Source organism: Rhea pennata, chromosome 13 (genome assembly GCF_028389875.1).
Source record: "Rhea pennata isolate bPtePen1 chromosome 13, bPtePen1.pri, whole genome shotgun sequence".
NCBI lineage: Eukaryota > Metazoa > Chordata > Aves > Rheiformes > Rheidae > Rhea > Rhea pennata.
In genome coordinates, this window is record NC_084675.1 from 19,140,777 (window position 1) to 19,167,798 (window position 27,022).

The 27,022-nt window shown below is 38.0% G+C and overlaps 1 protein-coding gene across 1 annotated transcript in view; it reads left to right on the plus strand.

The window, feature by feature from the left end:
* The window catches only part of PLCG2 (phospholipase C gamma 2), a 66,313-nt gene extending 40,612 nt beyond the window's left edge, over nt 1–25,701 (plus strand). Inside the window, exons 15-33 of the mRNA XM_062586529.1 lie at nt 540–644; nt 858–947; nt 1,976–2,154; nt 2,956–3,156; nt 4,446–4,565; nt 5,901–6,081; nt 7,463–7,531; nt 8,691–8,800; nt 9,580–9,676; nt 10,584–10,650; nt 10,926–11,083; nt 13,680–13,782; nt 15,020–15,229; nt 16,672–16,817; nt 17,883–17,997; nt 19,740–19,907; nt 20,626–20,714; nt 23,943–24,127; nt 24,961–25,701. Of these exons, the coding sequence (XP_062442513.1) occupies nt 540–644; nt 858–947; nt 1,976–2,154; nt 2,956–3,156; nt 4,446–4,565; nt 5,901–6,081; nt 7,463–7,531; nt 8,691–8,800; nt 9,580–9,676; nt 10,584–10,650; nt 10,926–11,083; nt 13,680–13,782; nt 15,020–15,229; nt 16,672–16,817; nt 17,883–17,997; nt 19,740–19,907; nt 20,626–20,714; nt 23,943–24,127; nt 24,961–25,003 (2,436 nt within the window). The 3' untranslated portion in view covers nt 25,004–25,701. The remainder of the gene's footprint in view (nt 1–539; nt 645–857; nt 948–1,975; nt 2,155–2,955; nt 3,157–4,445; nt 4,566–5,900; nt 6,082–7,462; nt 7,532–8,690; nt 8,801–9,579; nt 9,677–10,583; nt 10,651–10,925; nt 11,084–13,679; nt 13,783–15,019; nt 15,230–16,671; nt 16,818–17,882; nt 17,998–19,739; nt 19,908–20,625; nt 20,715–23,942; nt 24,128–24,960) is intronic.
* Nucleotides 25,702–27,022: the final 1,321 nt, after the last annotated feature.

Sequence of the window (27,022 nt, forward strand, 5' to 3'; positions counted from 1 at the left end):
CTTTGCAGTAGCCTACCCTTTCTTCCATCCTTCTAGTATCCTTCACACTGCTGCATAGATGTTGCATGAGTTGTGTGACAGAGCCAAGGTCTTTCCTGAATTTACCTCTTCTCTGTTTCTACAGGAGTTGTAATATTCTGCCTAAGTTAGGGCTTTAAATGTAGGGAGGAGAACAAAGTAGAACTTGTCCTCCTTCCTATGGAGGAGAACTATGTCCTTCTCTTCAGTGTGATTCTTGTTTTAGCCTTACTTTTTGTTAGACAAACATCACTTCGTGTTTTCTGTCCTCTGAAGAATGGTGAGCTCTTGTCAACACAGTTGTTTCCTCATTGCTTGAATGATACCTCTACTAAATTTTCAATCTTTAGCATGAGTTTTAAATCTTGAGCCAATAAATTCCGCCCCTATTATGTAAAGCCTTGTGGAAATGGTATTTTTTGTGGTAGTAACAGAAGAAGGGTGGCAATGGAGGGAAATTACTTCCAATAATACTGAGTTATGCTGAGATAGTTTGACTAATTTTATACACTTTTTTAAAGCATAAGAAGCTGGGGCCAAAAGGAGACATTGATGTGAACCTGGAAGACAAGAAGGAAGAGAAGAAGCAACAAGGAGAACTTTACATGTGGGATACAATAGAACAGGTAGAATTTATGTGACATTTGCAACAATTTGTTATTAGAATGTGTAATATCAGAGCTGCATATGAATGTTATCAATATTTTTGTAAGTAATACCCTCACTTGAACTGATATGAGTGAGGGCAAGAAGAAACTTTGTTGTTAGACCTTGTTGGAAATTGTAATTAGTGTGTTTGATTGTTATTGGTAATAGTTTTAATATGTCTTAACTTCTAGAAATGGACTCGGCACTACTGCGCTATTGCTGATGAAAAGCTTTCATTCAGTGATGACATTGAACAGAACGCTGATGAAGATTCATCAAAGGTGATGACTGTTTTGTTGTTTAAGTGTATTCCTTTCCCTGATTACAGAGATGGTTACTCTAGGGTTTCTATGCAATTGTTAGATTGAAGAAACTAAAACTAGTCTTCTAAAGTCACTAGTTTTGAAAGCTTTATAACGAGTTTTTCTTCTGCCTGAAGCCACACAAAGATTTGTTCTATTAGGGATTTCTGAACAGAAGTTCTTTTCTGCTTCCATGAAACAAGTTTGAAGAAAATGATACAGCTTTACTCAGTGTATAGTCTGGTGCTCTGTTAATTATATTTCCTGTCTGTATGCAACTAAAGTATTCAAATCAATCTAATAAAGTTTCACGCTTCCTCATCTGCTTCTTGGGGTGCAGATGCTAATGCTGATGGCAGTGAGATGCCTACATCAAGAGAATAGTTATCCATTTCTCTTTAATATGAAATGGAGAAGGTGAGCTTTTAAAGAAGCTTTTTAAAGTCAAATTCTTCCTCTCAGATTTTTTCACTGTTTACAGGTGCTGATATTATTGAAATAGTAGAGACTCTGTTTCAGATAAGTGTATCTGCAAATAATAATTAAAAAGGGCCTTTGCCAATGCATTCTCATGAACCTATTTTTATACACATATATGTGTATGGTTCAGAGATTTTTCTCTCTGCATGTGTGGAACCACATACTCATTCACCTAGATGTTAATGTTAGTAGAATAATTGATGTGTAAGCAAGTACACAGATAGTTCTTAGGGGGGAAGAAAGCAGAATAGAAGTTCTCTGGATTAGCAGTAGGCTGCTTTGCTTATAAAATAGAAGCCAGTGTTTGCATTGTTGCGTTCTTTTGCTTTCTGTTAGTTATGTACTTGAACAGGGCTGAAGTTGATCACTGCCCCAGAGAGGAGGTCAGCTTATTTGTAGAGGGACAGTTTGTGGTGAAATATAAGCTGAAATCCTGAAATAGGAGATGGTTGTATCAATAAGCGGTACTTTGTATCAAAACCATAAAATTAGAAGTGGACTATAGAAATTCTTCTCTTCTGGTCTAGGAGGTAAAACGTACTGAACTGCACTTAAAAGAGAAGTGGTTCCATGGGAAAATGAAAGAGGGGAGGACAACTGCTGAGAAACTGCTCCAGGAATATTGTGCTGAAATGGGAGGCCAGGATGGAACATTCCTAGTTAGGGAAAGTGAAGCTTTCCCTAATGATTGCACATTGTCATTCTGGTATGGTGATTGTCTTAAAAATTTTACATGGGCATTATTTATTTTACTTTGCACAAAAATAACTCTGTTTTTTAAGTGTACGTTTACAACAAGGAAATAGGAATAAAGACTTGCTGTCTTTACTAGAATGCTATTGGTGGGGATTTGAAAGACAACTTTCTAGATTAAATTTTAGGGAAGCATAGTGCGTTGTGTTCAAGCAGACTTTATTTGAAGTGTTAGCATTATCAAGAGAGAACTCACCAGTTTGATCTCTACCTTTTTTTTTTTTTTTTTTTTTTTCCCTTAGTGCTCTGGCAGGATGCAGAATTTGTTGTCTATTCAATGAGTGGGCCAAAATTTGGTCTTTTATCTTAAAGTAAATTACTAGTATCCATACTGAACAGGTGGTCTCATAAGTGTTTCTTTTTTTTTTTCTTTTTTTTTTTAAATCAGAGATTGATCTTTTCAATGAAAAAGGATTCCTGTGGAGGGAAAAGAATAAAGAATTTTTGGTGACTTTTCTGGTTGGGACTTCATGAGTAACAGTAAATCAGATGGATTTCTGAGCCAGAGAGTTGTCTGAGCTAATTCTGCAGTAAACATTTGCTATGTTTTAAACCATTGTGGGTTGAAAATTATTAGTTTTTGTCCTATGCTTTTTTTTTTTCCTTCTCTTTGGTTGTTTTAAGAGATGCCAAAGATTCTTGCCGTTTCCTAAACTCACCAAGCAGAGTTAACAATGGATGGATGAGGAAACCCTTCAAAGGAAAAACTTCTACATTATCTTTCCTTTCCTTGGTCCCTTCTTCATTTCTTCAGGAGGTCAGGTAGAGTCCAGCACTGCCGTATTCGTTCTTCAGTCGAGGGGGACAGCGTGAAATACTACCTGACGGACAACCTCACTTTTGATAGCATCTATGATCTCATTCAACACTACAAGGAAGCCCACTTGCGATGTGCTGAGTTTGAACTGCGTCTGACTGATGCTGTGCCTAATCCCAGCCCTCATGAAACTAAAGAGTATGTACTGCAGAAGGCAAGCACCTGGGTTGTTAAGTTGGAGTTCTTTGCATTTGTCTTAAATGGTCTTGGATTTTTTTTTTCCTGTAAAATTCCTCCAGGTTCTGGAGCACACCTGAGGTTTTACTTGCTCACATGTGTTGTAGGAATAAGCTTCATTGAAAGACACTGAGCAAGAGTCTTGACTCTGAGAGCCTGTTAAAGCAGGGAACAGCCTCTGGGAAAGCAATTTGCTGTTGGCGGTTGTGAAGATCAGTGAGAACTGTAATGTTTTGAAAGTGTGCTAATTCCTTACTTCTCTGCTTAGTGGTTTACGATGCCCAGCAGGGTGGATTAGATATTTAGTAGATGGCTGTGGTCTGGCAACTAAGTGGTCATGGTCTGTGCCATGTGGAAACTATTACTGGAGTGGTGAGCCCAAGCTGAGTTATGTTTCCTTAATCCTCCCCTCCACCTCACCTCTGTCAGAGCTGGTTAGAGTAACTTGTCCCATGCTGGTAAGAAACTGCGTAGCTTGGTTTTTATTTCCAGCTGGTGTTTGCCAGATGTGGATTCTGGGCAGAACTTGCTCTTGTTTGCTGGCAGAACGCTGTGCAGACACTGCTTTTTGTTCTGTTTCCTCTGCAGTCAGAAAAAGGAAATCTCCTTTTCAATGTGAAATCACATACCTGAATTCAAATTTCTTTTTTTCCTGGAACCTTGTTTGTGTTCCAGGAAAAAAAGCTGGCCACCCATAGCTGACTGTTGAAGCCAGTATGAGGCGAGGGAACAGTTTAAGGATTAGTTTTTCAACTTTTCTGTGGAGGTGGGAGTGTACTGCCAGTATAAGTGGTCATACCTTCACTGAAGCCACCTTACACAAGGTTCATCCTTAGAGTGAGAGATGGAATCAAGGTCTGAATCAAACAATTTGAATGCCTGGTGTTTTCTCTTGTCTGTATTTGGGCTTCTCCTTATATCTACTATGTTAAAACTCTGAATCAACTACAGAAAACAGAATGATGGACTAAAAGCAGGATCCAGTGCCTTTGTTTTAGGAAGAAATACTAATTTATGTTTTATTCTTTTAAGGAAGCAAGATGTTGTGGTATCTTCTTGATGGTTTTGTCTCAAATAAGCTGCCATGTTTTGTAATAACTGCTATCACAGGTGGCAGGAAGGGGGAGATATAATGCATATTTTTTCTTGTAATGTTTGAGACTCTAGTGCTAGTAACACTGCCTCTTCTTACTGAATGACGTTTGACCAGCTTTGTAATCTTTTGTCCATTTTGATTTTAACCTTTGTAGTTGGTATTATAGTAACCTGAGTCGGGGAGAGGCAGAAGACATGTTGATGCGAATTCCTCGAGATGGTGCCTTTCTAATCAGAAAGAGGGATGAACCAGATTCATTTGCCATGACTTTCAGGTAAGAAAAGATGGATATGACCACATTACCTACAAGGTCCACAGTGTTCTGTTTTTCTCATTTAAAAAGTACTGTGATCTTTCCAGAGTCATGAAAATCCTGCTTGTCAAATTAGAATGATTGCATGGTTGATTGCATCTTGACAGTAGATGCATACAGGGGCAAAATGTGTGAGAATATGCACAACAGTTGATTTGTGACCAGAGTAAGCCTGCGTACTTATTTATAAAAACAAATATGTGTGCTAACTATCCCTTTTCTCCTATGTGGACCTGTGTATGGCCCTTTTTCACTTGCTTGAAGCTCCCTACTACAGGGTGCTATTGAAGCTTTTGGTGCTGATGCAGCAGTGATTCTAAATCCTTATTCCCTAGGAATCTTACGCTGTCGTAGGAATCCTACCCTGTCCAATAACTGACAGAAGTTCATTCAATATCTGTTAAAATGAAACTGTTTTCTATCTACTTGTAAGTTTTTCTTGCCAGGGGAAATATTTTTTTAAAACCATGGTTCTTGTAGCAACATTAATAAAATACATAGAATTGTGGTAGTCTCCATTGTGCCTTCAAATCAAGTTAGGTTTCTTTAAAAATGCATCTTTCTGCGATGTATAAAATTGCTTTGGAAAGCAAATACTTGTTTTCTCTTACTTGCATATCTTACTGTGAATTGAAGATGTCCAGAATTACCCAGTTCACTGCAGGTTTTGGTTTTAATCTTTCTGCTGTTAGCAAGGTAAATATTGGAGTCTGTTGAGCTGCAGAATCTCAACTAAACCATTTCATAGTAAGTGGAAAACAAGAAGTTCCAAACAAATTTGGAAAGTATGCAGGAATCTTCTTTGGGTAGAAAGGTTGTTAGTAGATGGCTTTACTGTCATCAGTGAAAGTATGAATCTTGTGTTTAAACACAAGAAATTTTTTTTCTTTTTTTGGAAAGTTGATTGCTGTAGTTATCAGAAAGGGCATAGGGAAAAAACAGCTATTCAGTGTTGAGGAGAATGTGTCTTATTGCTTAGGAACAACTGTAGATCAGCAACAGTGAATTTCAGAAGGATTCTGAATCTAACCAGAGACTTATTTTTAGTCTCTGGTAATTTTTCAGAAAATGACAAGAAACTTTTGTATAGAGGGGGAAAAAAGTAGGGAAATTTAATGTAGGCAAACACGTGGGTTTAACCCAAGGCTCTGTACATTGCAGAAAAATATGAATGTTCATGAATACAATGAAGCTTTGGGAAAAGAAGCACAAAGCGGTTATGGTCTGGTTTGCAGCAGTGGAGATTTCACTGGGATGAGGACCAGCATGTTTACAGCACCTAAACTTATTTTACAGAGCTGAGGGGAAAGTGAAGCACTTCCGAATTCAGCAAGAGGGCCGCCACTTTGTGCTTGGAACATCAGCCTATTTTGAAAGTTTAGTCGAGCTGGTAACATACTATGAGAAGCATCCACTGTACAGGAAAATGAAATTGCGTTACCCAGTGACTGAGGAGCTACTGGAGCGCTACAGCACGGTCAGTGATGGTCTTTGTTTGAGTGGCTGTTGCTGTAGAGGACAAAATTCCACATCTAGACTTGGGAGACTTGGAATCAGTTCTGGCTATCATAACTGACCTCCTGGGGAGCTAAGGCAGATAGTTTCAGTCTGTGCCTCAGTTTTCTTGCCTTCAAGACAGGAATGGTTACACTGACTTCTCTTGCAAGGTGTTAGAGGTACCTGAAGTGTAAAGTGTTTCAGCTTTTGTTTATGTTTAAACTCCTGTCTTCCTCATAATTCAACTGGAAAAGCTGCCCAGTGAAACTGGGGGTTGCCACTCTGCTGTAAAATGTTTTTGGTGATAGCCTCACTCATAGTTGGTCTTGTCTTCTATTGCTGGAGTAGGCATAGATCTTAAAATGATCGCGCAGATGCTAGTCACTAAGCATTTCAGAAAAAATGAAGAATTCTACTGCACCTCCCCACCAGGACTTAGTGACATTTGTCTCACCTCACTGTAAGCATCTTGGAGATGCTGTCTTAGCTCTCTTTTGTGTTAAGAAGCGAGCGGTACCTTCGAAGGCTCACTGTTTGAGATAAGCACGAGGAAAATTTCCTCAAGAAGTACCTATCTTTGTCCATTGACTAGACAAGGAGCCCAGATAATTAGCATAGAGTAGATGTCTGCTTTCTGGATGGATGTATTTTTTTGACAAGATCAGACTTTACTGAGCTAACTGGCATTTGGAAAGCATGAGATGCTCTATTCTGTTTTCAAGTATATGTCTGTTAAAAACTGCAGGAGAAACAAATTTGGTGTCTTTGAGGAAATCAGAGTTTGTTTTTTCTAGGGAGACGAAAAGGGATTGAAGGGATTTTTAGACATCATGATTTTTGATAGTATTGCTTATAGTTAGGGTTCTGTATTGTAGGACCATATGCAATTGGGAACACAAGGAGAGGATGAAAAAAGAAAAGCTTGACTGTGTGTATTGAAACAACTTCTCATGTTTTAGGATTTTTGTTTAATAGTGAAACCACTACTGGAACTGAAGTGCTACTATTGTAGCACAGAAATCAAATGTGTGTATTGTCTTCCTCTTCTGCACACAGAATGATGCTCATAATCTCAAAGCTGTTTGTAAGCATTTGATGAATTAAGAGATGCCTTTGTGAAGTATTGCTGTTTCACTGTGTTTCAATGTTGATTATATTGAGGCTTAGACAGGTTAAATGGCAAGCCAAAGTTGCGAGTTCAACTGTAGAAAGGAGCATAACATAGGTGTCTGGCTTCCCTTCTCTTCTGTTTGCCTGAGTATTGTCAGAAAGGTAGTTTCCACAAGGAATTTTTGTTATGTTGACAGTGCGTATTTTTATAATTTTTAATTCTTGTAACTTTCTTTATTTTGTTTTTTAAGGAAAAAGATATTAATTCCCTCTATGATGTCAAGATGTACGTGGAACCCAGTGAAATCACCCCGGCAGTGGTATGCTTAAGGAAGGATATTCTTCACACTTTCTCGTAGACTTCTGAAAAGATGATAATTGTTTGTCGATTTCCTGCTAGCAGTAACAAAAAAGGATAAGTGTTAGTCTGCTTGATTTATGGAGGGCTGAGTAGCAGAACTATAAAGAGTGTGACTTTTTCCCAGTGTCTCTTTGACATTTGCGCACACGCAATTGTGTTTTCTTTGTAAAAATCCTATATTGACTTGCCTATACTATAAAATCAGGCACTTTGCTATTGAGTGTATGCAGGTGATTTGATTTGGCATGCATGCTTATGCAGATGTGCCCAGAAATTAATTAGCTAAAGACGAGATTCAATCTGAGGATGCCACATCTTCATGGAAATAGACTACAATGCGTAAACCCTGAGTGTATTTGTTAATGAGCACTGTTATTTGTGCATAAAATTTTGAGAATTTTACTAGCAAAAGTGGCTTGCTTGCATGAACGGATTTGCAGATTTGCATTGTGTTTTCTGTATGAAAGGGGTGTTTTTGGTTAGTATATAATGTTTTACAAATGAGAGGCACAGCAAACGTCTGTATGTGTCTAATTTTTGTTAGAGCCTATCTGCTTCTAATTTCTCACAAAAGCTCACCTATAAATTCTTCTTAGTCTTTTTTGACTAACGAATTTGTTGTTACTGAATAATTTGGTTAGTAGTAAATTCGAGATAAAGAAATTTCTTGTCTTGTTAAAACTGGAGTTTTTCCTAAAGGAAATTAGACCAGTTAGATAGCTGATGTGGTTTTGAAGAGGAGGCTTTTAAACTGCATCTAAGCCTGCAAGCTCCAAATTTGTCTGAATACAGGTAACAAAGATAGAGCTCACTGTTGTGAGCTTTGCTCACTGTTTTTGTTCTATCCTAATTACGTTGTACCACCCAGGAAAGAAAGTTTTTTTTTGTTTTTTTGTTTTGTTTTGTTTTTCCAGCTGATACTTGAAAAATAGCTGTTAAGTAGCATCACTTGCTTCTTTCTGCCAATAGATGTCACTCTGGAACTTTAGTGTTAAGCTTTCTGAGTTTCATAAGAAAAAACAGATCTAATTCCACCCCCCCCCCCCTTAAAGATCATATTATTGATCATTTTATGACCTTTCCCCTGTCCTGACCTCTTTTCTTTGTTTCTCTTAAAGCCTCAGAGAACAGTGAAAGCCTTATATGACTACAGAGCCAAAAGAAGTGATGAACTGAGCTTCTGCCGAGGGGCTCTAATTCATAATGTCACAAAGGAGACTGGAGGCTGGTAAGGACAAAGATTCCTCTTAGGAGAACTTTTAGTGACTTACTAAGGAGAAAAAAAAATCAGCTTTGAGTAGTAGTTCTTAAACTCCTTGTCTGTTACCCAATTGCCACTTGTGAGCTGTGGCCTTATGAATCTTAATGTCAGCATATTAAACAAAACCAAAAAAACCCCAACCTCAGGTTTCCTTTCATGTCCTTTCCATTGTCTTACCCTACAGCAATAACCTCAGCCTGGTAAAGTCTCCATACCGCAGTGTATCCAGCACTTGTCCTTCCATTCATCCTTCCTGAACACTTGTTTCTTCTGGGAAGTCAGGCGTCTATTATCATTGTCATCATTACTATTTCCTTTCTTGCTCTATATAGTACTTCTTAAGGAGCAAAGTATGGTTTTTGTTTTTGTTTGTTTGTTTATTAATTATTGTATGGTCTGCTTTTCTAATTGGCTTGCTTTCTTAGCTGTTTTCCCAGTTGCTTAGAACGCTTGGGAATCTAATGTTTCCCTATAGTTTCTGCAGGACTATCAACCACATGATAGTATTTTTAGTACTGGAGGAGGGAAAAGCCTCTTAAATCTTAAATTCCAGTTTACAGTAGTTGTAATCTCTCTGAAATCACCTGTTAATGATCACATTGTTAGAGCTTTTAGCTGCTCTGTCACTTTTGTTTTGATGATAGCCAACTAGGCAAGCTAGTATTTCTTGAGAATTATTGCTTCACTAATGATCTATTAAAGATCTTTGTTTCTTCTCTCTCTGTTCTTTTCTGTTTTAATTTCAGGTGGAAGGGGGATTATGGAGAAAAAGTACAACACTATTTTCCATCAAATTATGTTGAAGACATGTCATCTGCTAATTCTGCTGAGCTTGAAAGCCAGGTAAGATTCAAGCTTTGTCTGCTGTTTCCCTAGAAGATGCTGCCTGCTGAAAGTGGAAGTCTGGTTTATGGAATTATGACTGTGCATGCTGTGTTTGAGAGAACACGGAATAGAGAAATTAATGCATTCTTTGCTGTTCTCTATGCTGTTAGGTATGTTTGGCAGGGTTTCCGTCACGGATACTTAAGGAGATAACTGATGTGATGGGCGTTTAGGAGGTTATAAATGTTTCCTGCTGATGAAAATCATACCAGGTTAGATTTTTCAGGTAACTTAGGGAAACAATAATATGTCTGAAACTTGTAACTAATTTGCGTTTGTAATTACTGCTTAGATGTTTGCAAGTGGGTAGACTGGATGCACAGACACATTTTTCTAGCTATTTCCATGCTCTATTATCTACTTTTGTGCATAACTAACCCTATCCTGAATGCCAAAAGTATCTAAAAATCTAGTCCAAAGTCTTAGGCAAAGATCTGTTTAACAAAAACACATAGTAAGCAGTTTTGACATATGGAGGTTTTAAAAATAACATGTTGAATACTTTCATTGTACATGATCCCTTCTAAGAGTTTGCTTGGAGTCTTTGGAGGAAAATACTTGCATTAAATATTTTCATTCTTTCTGGTTATTGTAGCTTTAAAACAGACTAGAAAACGTGCAGTTATGTCAGGACTGAAACTGCATCTCCCTGTTTTGACTCTCACTGTTGAGGCTATCTTCTATTTCTCAGAATGAGTAATTCTTGAAATGGAAACTGACTTTTAAACATTACAGTGGGCATATTTTCAGTGAAACTATGGTTGAATTTAATGGTCTGTATTTGTTAATTTTTGTTAATTGTCCTGTGCATATTCGCTCAAGAGGAGAAGACTGAGGGTTAAATTAAAACCATTGTTTTTCACAGATTATCGAGGACAATCCGTTGGGCTCTCTGTGTCGTGGAATACTGGTACTCAATACGTACAATGTTGGTATGTATTCTGATGCTTATGCATGGACTCCTGAGCCTTTAGCATTGAATAGGTCTCTTTTCTGTTTAGCAGGAAGGATTTTGTGGAACTGACTTAAATACAAATAATATGATGAAACTTAATGAATCAAGTGTTCAGCCCCATAGGAGATTTATTACAATAATCAGAGCTTTAACATTATCTATTGTGATAAGTCAGCAACACTGACTGCTTACTGCAATGTGAAGAACTGTTTGATTTTGGTATAAACCTCCTGCTACTGTGTTGTCCAACAGTGAAAGTGGCACAAGGGAAACACAAAAAGCCTTTTGTCTTCGTTCTGGAACCCAAGAATCCAGAAGATCCCCCTGTTGAGTTTGCAACTGATAAAGTAGAAGAACTATTTGAGTGGTACCAAAGTATCCGTGAAATCACATGGAAAACTGCGGAAGAGGTATTGATAAAATATATCCTATTGCTGGCTTTCATAATGTAATGCTATAAATTTAGATTAGAATTGATCTTTAGCTGCCATATACTGTTATGGCAGTTACGAATCTTGCTAAAGCCTGATCCTAAACTCTCTTGCATATGGCTGCTAGTCTGTTCATTTTATTGATACCATGAATCATGTTCCCTAAATTCTTTGGGAATGCTGCATAAATTAGCAGAGCAGCAGTCATCAGAAAGTTTTGTTTTTATGTTAACAGGAGTTTTTCAGCAGAGTACTGTCTGTGTTGCACTCTGCACCTCATTGGAGAAGTGTACGTAGTAGTACAAAGTAGATTCCATTACTGTTTTACACCTGATTACACTGGGGCAATCCTAGTGTTAAGCAGAAGAAACTCAGATCTCGGACTGTTCTGTCCAGAGTTGTGAATCCACTAGTGAGTATATGTGAAATATGAGCTGCCTTTGCCTAAACTCTTGTAATTCTATGTACTTACTGTTCAGTGAATGCAATGGCACTAAAAGGGAATTTTTTGGCAAGTATTTTTATATATTTGTAACTAATGGCCCAATTCTGGATTTGCAAGTTTTTCACCAGCAGTCTTTCTAAATGCTCGTTTCAGAATTAGAGGATTCTCCCTAAGCTTAGCTTCTGTGTCCACATACCATTACTGCTGCATAAAAAAGGACATTCCTCAGGACCTGCTGTTCATGCTCTGATGTATTAATTTACTTCTCAGTCCCTTTTTCTAGTATTTAAAGTCTTTGATATTACCAAAAAGCCTTTATGATGACTTAAGTATACTTAAGTATACTCTTTCCTTTGTTGTTTTTATTCACATTTTATTATTAACTGGGTCATGTGAATGATGCAAAATATGTTCTGGTTTCTTCTTGCCTTGTGCTGTTTATCCTTCATCTGGAGTGATAGTGCTTTGAGGGTCATCAGAATTGTATTTATAGCAAACAAGTTGGTGACGCAAGCAGAGGACTGTAATTTCAGTAGGGGAAGAAACAACAGGAGCTGTTAACCTATCGTTGGGGGAGGACAGAGCTGGTTCTAATGCCAGGTTTTTGTCAGAAATAAAAATGAGACAAAGAGAAACATGACCTAGAAGAAGTGTCTCTAAATGGAATGTTTTTCATGATATATCAATGGCTGTTCAGGAGCTTGGCAGCTTTTTCTCCCTCTGTGTAGTTAGAGGAACATTAAATAGTCTGTATTCAAAGATGCTCTAAAACTCATTTCTGTCAATCAGCAGGATTTTCTCACAGCGTGGCATCTTGAAAGTTCACATTATAGACTGCTGCATGGGAAGGGGAAAAAGAAAAGGAAAAGCCTTTTTTGCCAGTACAGTCTGTATTTTGGGGAAGGAAAAGGCATAGTGAATCAGCACAGTGCCACAATGTGGTACAGGCACTTTATCAGTTTACTTTTGGGCTGTATCCATTGTATGCTAAAAATAAAACTATCTAAGCTTTATGTACTTTGTCACCTCTGTTTAATACTAATATTTGCCATTCTCCCAGGGACAGTTGTTCATAGCTGGCTCTCCTTGACTATCACTAGAGTTATGTCGAAAGATGGGTTCATGGCATCTGGAAGTGCCTTTGCTAGTGAGAGCACTGCTCGCTATTGAGCAAAGGTGATGGAACACTAAGTATGACGGAGTTAATGTTTGCATTTTTTTTTTCCCCAAGGCTGTTTCAAATCTTAATGCTGTGTTCCTCTTTGCTTTTCTTATACTTCAGTGTATCTCTGTTTCAGTGACTTCTTCTGGAAATGTATGGCTCCCTAGCTGCTGCTTTTTTTCTTTTTTTTCTTTTTTCTTTTTTTCTTCATCCTGTTGAAGGAATTCTTTTGGAAGGTTTCTTAATGACTGCTACTTCATAACCTATTGTACCAATCCTAGTAACAGTTCAGTATGTGACTTTCCTGACATGTTCTATCCTGTAATCCTTTTTTATGTCTTAAAAGCCTCCTGCCAAAATCTCTCTACTCAGTACAAGTTCACTGATTTCAGTAGCTTCCAGTCCCTGATAGCAAGAACTTTTGCTCAGCTTTCATTGCAGGTACTTGTAAATATGGAGAGAGATAGTGGTTATTACTGGTGATGCCTATGTGACTGCATGTGATTTTTCCATACTAATATTGCTGGTTTGCTGTGAGAATAGGGAACTACTGGAACAATGCTCATAGCGTTTGAATTTAGACTTTTGGGAGTTAATAGGAAGACTTGAGTCCTGATCAAGATTGTAAATAAATAGAGAGAAACTTCACTAAAATTTGCATTTTTTTTGTGTGTGTGCATACTTCAGCAGTGTAGGTTGAAGAACTTAACTAAAAATACTATAGGACTCCTCCTCCTCCCCCAAAAAAGTTGCCTTAGAAACAGTTGCCTTAGAAAAAGATTTGATTAATCTTTTCTCCAAATTGAATTTTAAAATATATCACATGTATGCAAGTGTCTAAAGTGTCAAAGAGGAATTGGTGCAAGAAAGCATGTATTAACTTTGTCATTTCCTTAGAGTATACCCTGGAGTTACGGTACCATTATGCTTGGAATAGCTATAATGTTAAACTTTGTTAAATTTTACAGGAGAACAGGAGGAAGTACTGGGAAAAGAATCAATTAATCGCTATTGAATTATCTGATTTGGTAATCTACTGCAAGCCAACAAGCAAAACCAAGGACAATTTAGGTGATCTCTTTAATACTACATCTGAACTCTACCTTCTCTATTAATGTCTATAGGTATTAGCTGAAATGTTAGAACAGAAAATAAATTCTGTACTAGAAAATAAAATTCTGTCTCACCCATGTGGTTTTCAGTGAAATTTGGAATTGCACGCTAGAGAGATCTTGATGCTATTCATATTATAAAGTGTCAGATAAAAGCTAGTGGTTTATAAGAACTGTTTTGAGTTCTCAAACTGTTAATGTTTACGTGTGAGACCAAATGTAGATCAAATTACTGAAATGAGAGACAGAGGAACAAAATACCATAATGAGACAGGAACAATTGAGAACTTACCCCAATTTTCATTTTCCAGAATGTTGAATTTTTGCAGTTAGTAAAATCACGGTAACAGAGATGAGGAAGCTTCTCAAGGTCAGTGGGTTTCATTTAACAAGGAGGCTTTAGAAGAGGATGTATTTTGAAACTGTCACAAATTTCCAATTGAGTTAACCAGAGACACCCTCTCAGTGACGTTCATAGGGACGCTCACTAGTTACCTGTCAACTGACTTCTTTGAGATGAGAAACTGTAGCTGAACACTCATGATTTGTAAACTCTTAAGATAGATTTATTTTTGCGTTATATAGTTTTACTGTAAGGACCTGTCTGCCATTTATGGAAGGACTCGTAAGCTATTGGAATGGTCTGTAGACCTGTTAATATAAATGAGAAATGGGGTCTGTGTAAGTGCGGTGTGAAATCTGACACTGGAAAGGTACTTCTTGTTCCAGCTTTTGTCATTGCTGCTGGAGAGCTCAGCAAATATGCCCTTCTTCCTTAAGTTTCTTTGCAAACATTTTTAATAAGCTGTCAGTATGGTTGGGACATTATAATTACAGCCATTGTTTGAGGCGTTGGCTAACCCGGAGTCACCCTTTCTTCTCCCCGTATACACCTGGGAAAAAATGTCTCATTTAAATGTGTTGTAGTGGTTAGGAGCACATTATTAGCGATGATGAGATGAGAACACGACTACAGACTTTTATCTGCCCTGCTGCAATGAGTGGTGAAAGGATGTGGCAGGCAGGCAATTTTAACTTTCAGACTTCATATTCAGCCAATTTGCCATGTCTGCATTAAAACATTCTCAATTATTGCATTAAAGCACAAAGTAAAATGAAGTGTTAGTGGAAATACAGTATAAATTGTGACTTCTTTGCTTTAGTAACCACCCTTTTTTTCTTCCTACCTTATGTAGAAAATCCTGATTTCAAAGAAATACGTTCTTTTGTGGAAACGAAGGCAGAAAGCATTATTAAGCAAAAACCTGTTGAGTTGTTGAAATACAACCAGAAGGGATTGACACGTGTCTACCCTAAAGGACAGAGAGTTGACTCATCCAACTATGACCCATTTCGCCTCTGGCTTTGTGGCTCCCAAATGGTGGCTCTGAACTTCCAGACTCCAGGTAATATTCCCTCTAAAGAGGATTTAAATCCTCTGCCCCCCTTTCATTTTAACATTAATGAGCTCTTTCTGGTCTCTGCCGTTCCAGTCACTGTGGCTGTCCTATTTATTTGTTCTTCACAGCAAGAGCAAAGATGAAAGACCTAAAGTTTATTTGTGAAAGTGTGGATCACCTAATAGAACAGGTTCCCAGACATCAGTCTCTGAAAGCAATATGTGCCATTTTGCAGAGCTGGCATAGCAGCCCAAGACCAGATGTCATTGGTGTGGGTGGAAGCTGTGGTGTTAATGCAGCAAGCAGATGAAGTCATCAAACATAAGTTGCAGTTTAAAAGTGCATCTGTGCACTTCAGCAAAGACACTGGATAATGAAAGCTGAGAATCAGGGCCAGTATATTGTGTTTTACAAACTCGCGCATATTATGCTAACTCTCAGCTTTCCAGACCATCTCAATGGCAACTGAGAATGCGTTTCAGCGGGCAGTTTATAACCTGTCTGGTCTGACAGAATTTCCCTCTAGCTTTCTGTTGGGGTCTTGCCAGTTCAGTGTTCCCCTTATGGACCTGTATAGTTCTTACAGTGACCTGGTAGAGAGCTGTGACTCAGTGCCTTGTGCGGTGGTTCTGCCTTTTCCGAGGTGTCTGGAATGAAGCAAATAATGCTTAGACAGCAAAGAACAAACCATTTTCATTAGCTCCACCTTCAGTTGCCTCTTTTTTCCTAGGGCATTTATCACAGGTTTTCTTTAACTTCCTTCAGCAGAACTGAAAAGAAAATGCGGAGAACAGCAAACAAAGCAGTTGCTGACTCTACTTTTAACTTCCCTAGTCCATGTTTAGTTCTCTTTTTGTTCTTTAGCTCTTTGCAGAAGCAGCTTACAAGCTCTTCTCCTTGCTTTGTTTCATACTTTCCCTGCCGGGCTTAAGGCTATATGTATTTCTCCCATAGTTGCCTTCTATTTAGGTTTTTCTCTTTCAACAGATGCCTAATTCCAGACCAGTTCTCCTAAGTTTCATCTTTAGAATTCCTTCTATTCTAACTTGTCTCTGAGCCAGATGAACCTTTTAGAGGTAATGAGTGGGCTAATTTCACCTTGATCTCTTCCTGAGAAGCAAGTGAAGATATTCACAGTAAAGTTCAGGTGGATGAGCAGTTGTTCAGCCATGGGGAAAACTGTACTGAGCTTTCTTAGAAACTAAGAACTATGTGCTTAGGAAACCAGTTATGAATGGAGATGGGCTTATCAGGATTAAAATTGGTGAGAAATGGCCTGTCAAGGTCAACTATTGGAGGGAACTGAGTCTTCCAGGTTACTTTTTCAGCTCTGTCTGTGAAAATGATGACCAGAAGGAATAGTGCAGAGGAGCTGTTAGTCTGATCTTTTCTTTAGATTTATTCAAATGGGAATCTTTCTGTTACAACTGTTTTAACTCTTCCCCTAGATAAATACATGCAATTGAACCATGCCTTGTTTTCACTTAATGGACGAACTGGCTATGTTCTGCAGCCGGAAAGCATGAGAAATGAAGAATATGACCCAATGCCAAATGAACTGAGGAGGAAATTGCAGATGATTATGACAGTGAGGGTAAATCTCTCTTGTAAATTATATTTTTTACAAGTTATAAATATCTATAAAGCTAAAAATAAAGCTATTATATTTCAGAGCAAGATCTGACAGACTGTCAAAACATTGTTTTTAAATGTCAGAGTGTTTGAGAATAAAACTAGTTCCTGAAAGGAAACATGTATCTTTATCATGCTAATGAAGTACATGCTATAGGAATGAAAACATAATATTGAGATAATTTTATATAGTGACTAATAAAAATTCCAGTTGAACTAACTTGCATTCCTGCTCCACTGACTTCTCATTAGAAAAGTGCTATTAGAGATTGGTTAGCAGCAGATATATGAGTTCAGAGGTTTCTAGTGTGATAGATGTTTGTAATGGAATATAGATAATAAGCAGAAAACAATAATAATATGATGAATGGAAGAAAAAGTCAGTTTATTTTGTACACTATGATTTACCAGAATGTCAGTCTCATTTTTTTAGAGGTGGGACACATCATCATTTGAATCACATGAAAATTATGCCATATTATCTTCTAGTTCCCAATGCAAATTGAACTTGTTTCTGTTCTCAGTTGCTATTCAGTAAGAGATGTCTTTTAAAAATATGTTTTCTGAGAAGTGCTATCAAGGAACAAACCCATTAACTGCGTTTCACTACAGTTTAGAAAAGAGGTAAACAGGCTGTGAAAGTAAAGCAGAAGTACAGCTCATAAAATAGATATGTAATAAGGGCTGAGGAAAGATTACAAAACTCTACAAGTCTGGTGTGAAACTGCATATCGTGTATAAGCATTTGTGAGTGAAAGTCAGCAACTATATCTTGGAATGAGAACCATTGGGTCACCCAAACAATGGAGGTGGTATTATTGATGGTATAGATCGTATGTATTATACATGCCAACACTTAGTCAAGAAAGGAAGTGTGGGTTTTTTCTGTGTTCTTGTGGATTTTAGTTAAAATATTTTTTTTCTTCTATTGGAATTATTTTTTAGTTCTGTAAGCTACTTTCTGTGCAGAAATAAGGGTGATGAGTTTCCTTTGGACATAGTTTATAATTTACTGGTGCTCTTACAGGTTTTAGGTGCTCGTCATCTTCCTAAGCCTGGTAGAAGCATTGCTTGTCCCTTTGTAGAGGTAGAAATTTGTGGGGCTGAATACGATAATAACAAATTCAAGACAACCGTTGTGAGTGAGTATCTGCAGTTTTGTGTTGTGGGGATATGGTTATACTTCCAGTGCACTAAAATAAAAAAAGAAATAAGAGGTTGAATATGAATTTATGATGTTTTGGGCGGAGAGGAACCTCATGAGGTTCAACAAGGGCAAGTGCAGAGTCCTGCACCTAGGGAGAAATAACCCTAGGCACCAGTACAAGCTGGGGGCTGACCTGCTGGAGAGCAGCTCTGCAGAGAAGGACCTGGGAGTGCTGGTGGATGACAAGTTGACCAAGAGCCAGCAATGTGCCCTTATGGCCAGGAAAGCCAATGGTCTCCTGGGGTGCCTTAGGAAGAATGTTGCCATCAGGTCGAGGGAGGTGATTCTGCCCTTCCACTCAGCCCTGGTGAGGCCTCATCTCGAGTCCTGTGCCCAGTTGTGGGCTCCCCAGTACGAGAGACATGGAGCTACTCTGGAGAGTGCAGCGTAGGGCTATGAAGATGATCAGAGGGCTGGAGCATCTGCCCTACGAGGAACGGCTGCGAGAGCTGGGCCTGTTCAGCCTGGGGAAGAGAAGACTGAGGGGGGATCTTACCAATGCGTGTAAGTGTCTGAAGGGAGGGTGTCAAGGGGATGGGGACAGACTCTTCTCAGTCGTCCCATGTGACGAGACAAGAGGCAACAGGCAGAAAATGAACCACGGGAAGTTCCACCTGAAAATGAGGAGGAATTTCTTCACTGCGAGAGTGGTGGAGCACTGGCACAGGTTGCCCAGGGAGGTTGTGGAGTCTCTTTCTCTGGAGATCTTCAAGGCCTGCCTGGATGCAGCCCTGTCTACCATGCTCTAGGTTACCCTGCTTGAGCAGGGGGATTAGACTAGATGATCTCCAGAGATCCCTTCCAACCTTACCGATTTTATGATTCTATGTCTGTAACAGGCCAACAAACTATACAGGGAGAAATAAGGTGACAGTTGCTCTTGACTGTCATACAGTATATTCTGTTGTTTGTCTCAGAGCCAGTTAATTTGAGAAACATCAGTGTATATCAAGTTCAGAAAAAAATTTAATAGTTCATAAAAAGTTAAATTCTGTGCTGTTTTTGACTATACATGAGTTTGTGTAATTTGCATATTTTAAAAATTGCTCTTTTGAAAACGTCTTTAACAGTGCTAGCTGATTCTCAAATCTCTACTCCAAATGGATTCCAGTCCTGAAGTCTGTGGCATAGACACTACTGGATGATAAAGACTGAGTGAGAAGCAGAATATCCATTGTGGCTATTGAGTACTTCAGAGAAGAGAATTATGATTTTAGATTTTTGTGAGGTGTGACCAAGACCTTAGCAAATTTTCTGGCTATATAACACGTGCCAAAATACTCAGTGCTGCATAAACAAGTATGAAAGTTGAGCTACTGTACAGTTATTTTCCCAATACTTTTCCTGCTCTTATGCTGATATGGAGCATAGCATGATGGTCATGAATGAATTCACAATGAATTCGCTTTTTACAAATATATATCCAAGGAGGTTTTGTGTATTTAAATACAAATAATAGCTTTTCTTCCTGGATTTCCATCCCTGCCAAGTTTCCTCCTATCTCTCCCTCCCTGTAACAAATAAACACATACCTGTTGAAGCAAGATTACAACAGGAGAGCGATAGTAAATAGGATTTTTGGGCCTTTGTATCCCCAGAAAATTTTGAGATACATAACCATATATGAATGAAATGAAATTATTGCTTCATATTGCAAATGTTTCCTTTTCATTACAGATGACAATGGCCTTAATCCAGTTTGGGTGCCTTGTCCAGAGCAAGTGAAATTTGAAATTTATGATCCAAATCTAGCATTCCTGCGCTTTGTTGTTTATGAGGAGGATATGTTCAGTGATCCCAATTTCTTAGCACATGCCACTTTTCCCATCAAAGGAATCAAATCAGGTAAAAATCAGTAGGTATAATAAAAGGCCAAGTCAGAAAGATGCTTTCTGGCATTATTGTATTGTGATTTTGCTGTCAGTAGCAGCTGCATGCCAAAATACAAAAGTGCTCCTTTGACCTGAGTTACTTTAATCCCTTGTTTATTATGGTACTGGGTGTGTTGTGTGTAAGTATTTATAATGTCTCCCACCCTCTCTTGAAATTTCTTCATTGACTTCATTGATCTGAAAGTGCAGGGTTCCAATAAGAGACAGTTGTTCTTTTTTCTACCATTTTGTACTTTATTTCAGATGAAAGCAATAAGATCAGTATTTCAATGTTATTGTTATATCCTTATTTTGACTACTATGTCTTAAACACGGATTTCATTTGAGCAACGGGGCTGAGTAAATCTGAGTTAAATCTAGGAAGATTCTTTTTCATAATTTGGTGTCAGCGCATTTGTTTTATTAATTGCCTTAGAGGTGGACATATGTAGAGTAAGTTCTCTGATTTCCTCTACATCTATCTTTAGTTTTCAAGAGCATATGCAATCATAATTTCTCAGTGTTGCATGGTTGCCTTTTGCTTCCCTGTAGTCATTACAATATAGTCTGCTCTTAGCAGCAGAACAGTTGAGCAGTGAAGGATCTGTTAGTCTTGGGACACTTCAAACCATTTTTGTGACTGCAGATTATCCTCTCTTCACTCTAATTGTCCTTTGTATATGATTTTTCAGGTTTTAGATCGGTTCCTCTCAAGAATGGCTATAGTGAAGATATAGAGCTGGCCTCACTTCTGGTACACTGTGAAATGCAACAAGTTCTGGTGAGAACCACTAGTTTGATTTGCTGCACTTAAAACATGTTATTAGTTTTTTTTTTTTTTTTTTTTTTTTTTTTTTTTTTTTGTGGATATCTGGAAATGAGGATTTAGTTTGCTGTTCTGTTTCTGATGTACTACCATCTAGTACTTCGTTCTTAGGTACTATGGAAGATCAGTAATAAAAATTGAGTTGCTCTTCTTCTGATTGGACAGATTCACATGTTTGTGCACAATTTCTTTTAACAAAAACCTCATTTCCTCCACTATTTTTCCTGTAACAGCATGGTCAGTGACTTACCCTGTTGAGTTAAAACCCACTGGTGCCATGCAAAGCTAGCTGAATTAATGTTTTCACTTCTGAGAATAATCTTCCTTTTTTTTTCTCTGTGAGGTCTTATGTAAAAAGGAATCCCTTTAGGGAACAATGACTTTATTTTCCTGTTTCATTAAAAACCAACAACAAACCAACATGAGGAAGACGCATTCTGGTTCCTTCTGAAGTTCTAGTCTGCTTCTTTTGAACCTCTGTAAAACATAATTGAGGAACTAATATTTTAAAACATACAATGAAAAAATAGCAATGCATCCAGGCATTAAAGTGTCTGTTCTGTGAACAGCATTTGATGATGTTCCACAGGTGCTGCTGTATATGTCACTTTAAAGCAGGCTCATTCTCAAACTCTCTCCATGCCTCAATAATATTTTATATAATCTAACTACTTCAGCAGAGAGGCTATGTGATGCAAGTTTAAAGATACTTCTGGGAAGTCAGTGGGAGTTTCAAGGTACTTTCCAGCCCCCTGTAGATGCATAGGAAAAAGTATGCTCAACTTTTTATTTGTATTCCTTCATAACGTTTCAGGCTTATGCTGTAGTTCACATCATCATCCAGTATTTTCTTAATTAAAACACTAGGTTCTCCTAACAGTAAGTCATAATGTCCTGTAGAGATTTGCACCTGCAATTGCACATAAATGGAAATAGAAGTTACTGAATTCTTAGTCACTTGGCTTAACAGAGAAGTAGCAGCCTTTTTCCTGACAAATCCTTTGTCAAGATTTTTACAAAGCTGCCTGATGTAAAATGACTGTATGTAATCACAGTGTCTTAGCAGCCGTGGTAGCTTCCCTCTGTTGGCTGGCAAGGAGTCATGAAAGCGGGAGAAGGCTAGGAGCTGGGACCGAGTGTGCATGTGTGTAAGCAGAAGAGGTCTGTTCCTTAGCAAATAACATTTAAAGCATGAAGATTCCATGCTTTAGATTCCATGAAGATTCCATGAAGAAGAGTCTGATACAGGAGGCCAGATAAACTGGTCTTTTTTTGTCTTGCTATCTTTGAGAAAACGTAACAACTCACTATTACCAAAGGTGTTGAGCATGGATATCACTTGTAGGTACATTGCAAATCCCTACTGCATCAGAAATTCAGCTCATTATTTGCTGGAGCAGGAGTGTCTCTTAGTGTTGTTCATAGCAGCAGTGTATCTCCCAATCTGTCAGCACGAAGTCCTCTGACAGCAGCACATCTCACACTCTTAAAGCCTCTTCTGCTTGTTAAACCAAATGAAAATGCAGCACAGCTCTTTGTTTTTGCCATGTCTGACAATTTCTGGGTGATAATGCGATAGCAAGAGAACTTTCAAAATTTTTTCCTTTTGCTTGGCAGTCTGCAGCATACTAGGACTAGCCATGGTTAATCAACTTTTAGAACCCTTGCCAGATCATTCGAGAAGCATCAGAAAAGATCAAGGCTTTATCCATCTGTTCTTCTGCCCTGTTTTAAATGATGATCCTCCTTAAAATGATATAATTTAATAAGAAGCTTGTTCATATAGAAAGTCCTTCTGCATACTCTTGAAGATGAAATAGAAAATTATAAAGGAGATTACAGGTGGCTGTGGAATTTTTCAGAGAAGCAAGAATATTATAAAAGTAAGCATGCACATGTGTAAATTATCATGTAGGGCCTTCAATATACTCAACAAGAGTCTTTTGTACTGTAGAAGTTATAGTGTATTGAAGTTAAGACATTTAGAAACATATTTTATTTGTTTGAAAATTGATTTACTTGCTTTGGGAAGCATGTGCATCTTTATCGAAACCGATAGTGCATATGTTTTTAACATAAAGATTGAAGTGGATGTTCTTAAGTGGGGTTTTGAAGTCTAGCTTTGTGGATACACTTATTTACAAGATATTACAATAAATTAATATTTAGGCCTCTTGATTATGCATGCAAATTGGTAATTGGCAATCTGTTTATTCTCTGTGATTTGGGATAGCAAAGCTTTAAAAAAAAATTATTTTTGATCTAAGTCTTTTACGTAGAGCTGAGGCTGTATTTTGAGCTACAGTAGGGAGCTGTCAGAAAATGTTTTGAGAGGAAAAAGAAGAGTAGGGGAAGGATCTTTATGCCTAAACTGAAGCTTTACGCCCAAACTAAAGCTCTGGGGCATGTTGCTAAATCTGCCTGTTTTTGGTCTGGACTGAATGCTAAAAGAGCATGCTTATTGGTATTCCATCTTTGAAAGTGTTTAGATTTATTACATTTATTGATTGTGTGTCATTTCTTGTAGGGTGAGTATCTTGTTTTGCTACTGATGTGAAAATTAAGACTTCAATCTTGCCGATATTTTTAGCCACTAGTAACTCTACAGAGCAGATTGCTTGTGCATCCAGTGTTTTGGAGCATTAAAAAAAAATTGAAATCATGAAGGGAATCTTGATAATTATTTTGTTTGTGACTTTCCTACTCTGGGCAGTATACAAGAACAGAAACTCAGGCCTCTGCAAATTGATCTTCAAATACTAAGCCAGTTCCTCTGCAAATATTAAATAGCCATAGCTCCACTGAAGCAAAGGATCTGCCCCTCCTTCTTGATCAGCTGAGTAATTGCTAGTATTGGCGGTCCCATTTACTGGTCAGTCTTCTCACCTTTAATCTAGATTTCAATAGGAACGCACCAGGATTGGCAGTATGTGACTTAATATGCAAATATGATGGAATAGTCAAAAATTGCATGCCCCTGCTAGATGGTATGGCTGGTTACATGGTAGGGCTGAATTTTATTTTTTCAGTATTTTCTTGGTTACTTGCTTCATTCACACGAACATTTTATAATACTATGGAATGTGTTCAGGAAGGGAGAAAAACTCTTCAAAAATAAACAGAATCAACACAGTTCTGGGGGATGTCCTACAAGTTGCATTGATATCCAATATTCTTTTGAAGGAAAGTGAAGAAGAGCTTTATTCCTCATGTCGACAACTTCGAAAGCGCCAGGAGGAGCTTAATAACCAGCTGTTCCTTTATGACACACATCTGAATTTAAGGAATCCAAACAGAGATGCTATATTAAAAGAATTCAATGTGAATGAGCACAAACTACAGATATATCAAGAGACATGCAACCGAAGGTGGGTTGATACTCATTCTCCTTTCCAAAGCAACTCTGTCTAGACATCATGTGTAGCAAAGAAATCTCAGATTTATTAAACCAACAGTGATATAAAGAGTGACCAGAGTGGGATGAGCATATCTGAAACAAGAAGGGGCTGCAATGAAGCTAGGCTGGGCTGCAAGCCACTAGAGGCCAGCAGACTCAGGGATATGTCTGCTCAGTAAAATCTGTTTCAGTAACGACAATGAAAGATCAGATCCTGGGAGTTTATGTTCTTCTTTTCTCTTGCTTTCCAGATCGTACAGCCAAATAAATAAACCACCTCACTCTTCCTGTACGGTCAGAGTTGTGCCTTGGAAGTGAGTCATTAGCTTATTAAGTATGTGGGAACAGAACACAGTTCCAAGTGCACCAAGCACAAAAGATAAGAACAGTCAGTTGTAACAACGTGGAACCGTCAGTTAAGCATCAATATGTTATCCTAAGCCTAGAGGAAAGTTATTTCTCGTTTGGCTGCCACCTTGAAACTGGATGTGAGGGAGACAGAAACTTCCTGTACTAGGAGGAGGTCTAGAACAGATCTTTAGTCTTTCCTGAGCCTGTGGGAGATTTTCTTTAAATGTATTTACTGTTTTTTGTTTGTTTGTTTGGTTTTGTTTTTTTAATATGTGCTGATCAGCTGCATGAGTTGTTACTGGTTCATTCTCATTTACTGGGGAAAAACTGCAATACTTGCTGCTGATAAATTATTTGCTGTTTATATCTAAGCGAACTGAGCTTGGTACACTTTTTCTCCTAGAAGTGCCTAGTAGATTTTACTTTTCTTCTCTTCTTTTCTTTTCCCTTAAGATTAAAGGAGAAGAGAGTCAGTAATAGCAAATTCTACTCTTAAAGCAATCATTCTTTGGTGCATGCTTTATGGAGCAACTCAAGAAGAGATACTGATTTGTCCTGGTTATCCTACTCAATGAAGGTCTCTTCAGGCTGAATGAATAGAAGAGGAGGAGGAAAGATGGGTTTCCTTAATAATTTCTTGTTATAAGAAAAAAATGTTTTTCATTCCTAATAATTTATATTCTGTACAAAGCATACTCTCTGTTCAGGCCAGATTTTCTGTGTATTCAAAGTGTTATTTGCGTCCAGGGCCACAACTTTAGAGTCATGGGGAAAAAAATAGCAAGATGTTTAGAAGCTGAGGACATGTGGTTGGCTGTATGTATTTTAATAGATCTCACTTCTCCTTATCGATACCTGAAGTACAAGTGCAAATCATCTACTGTATTTGTGTATGTAGGATATAGATAAGACATTCACAACAATTTGTATGCGTGGAATCACATCACTTTAACAACCTGGCTCTTTAAGATTAACTAGTGGTGAGTTTTTAATTTATTAAATGCTGTAATAGCACTCTTACACCAGCATTGTCATGTATGTTACAGTACCCAAGGCAGTAGATTGTACCTCCGACACTGTATAAAACATTTTGGGCAGCTAATAGCTCATACTGTATTGTCTCTTGTTAGAAGTTTTCTTTTATGTTTTTGAAAACCAGAGAATGTTGATTTTGTTAAACTAAATATCCTCTGAGACTGTATTTGTGTTTTTCTTGTTGAACTCTGTAATGGTTTAAGAGAAGATGTGTTAACCTGCGTTGTATTGCATAAAATTTCAGGGCAGTGGAAAGAAAAGTTTTCATGTATGTACTAGGAGTCTTTGTTTGCAGAAAAAGATATTTCAAATTCTGAAAAGATGTATTTTTTGGTAGAGTATCATCTCGCAAATACTTTTAGCACCTTCTGTGCTTAGAAATGAATTTTTAGCAAACTGTCCATTTTTAATCTTGAGGTATCTAATTCAAAAATGATTATATACACAAATCTAGAGGTACATCATTCGTATGGCTTTAGTCAAACAAAAGGCATTGAGTTACGGATCAGAAAACTTGTTAAATTAGCAAGTTTGCTTTCCTGCAAGAGCAGAACTGAAGTCTTTGGATGACACACCTGAAATCAGATGTCATATGTGTACACATTGTTTTTTCATGCTAGCAGGATGTCATTAATATGAAATTCATAGTTGCTCTATCTCTACGTGGGAGGAGTTTTGCTACCTGTATGTTTGACTTTACCTTTCAAATGTATGCAGAGGAATTCAGTTCTTCAGTCTAAGTGACAGCCTGAGGCAAAAAATGTTGCATACATATATTACTGTATTTCTGATCACAGAAGACTTCTGTGGATTTGGGATTCGTTGCCTGGTGAAGCTGCCTCAGCAGTTTACGGTTTCTCTTGCTCCCCACACAGACTTGCATTGTTTCAGGATGTGCTTAATTGATGCCATTGTGCATTCACAGATGATGGTTCAGGGAACCCCCCTGAGGTTTTAGTTATTCTGAAGAGACAAGTCTTGTCTCGCTTATCTTATGATGAAAGTGCTACATCAGTGTGTCTCACGATGGGGCGGCTTCTTTAATGTCCTTCCTCCCCCTCCGCCCCCCCAATTAAATACCAGAAGGCGAAGTTAAAGGTAACTCTCTGCTTTTCTTTTTCCAAATAGAAATCCCTTCAGTCCCCATCTGTGATTGGACTGTATTTAAAAAACAAAAAAAAGAAAAAAAGAAAAAAGTTACATCAGCTGTGGATTCAGGAGGTAAAATTGTACCTAGACTGCTGTGTAATGGTGGGAATATCTGCAGTACCCATGTGGAATGGGATGTTCCAGTTGCTCTTCCTGGGAGGATCTTTGGTGCACGTACATTTTACAGCATGCTCCAGGAGGTGGTTTGCCATATCATCAGTCCCTGTGCTACCATCTGTGCCATTCAGCAGCCTCCATCTGTCCCATTTGACTTTGTGAGAATATCACATTGTTGGTGTTGATCGGACAAGGTGGCCCAAGGCCCTCTCTG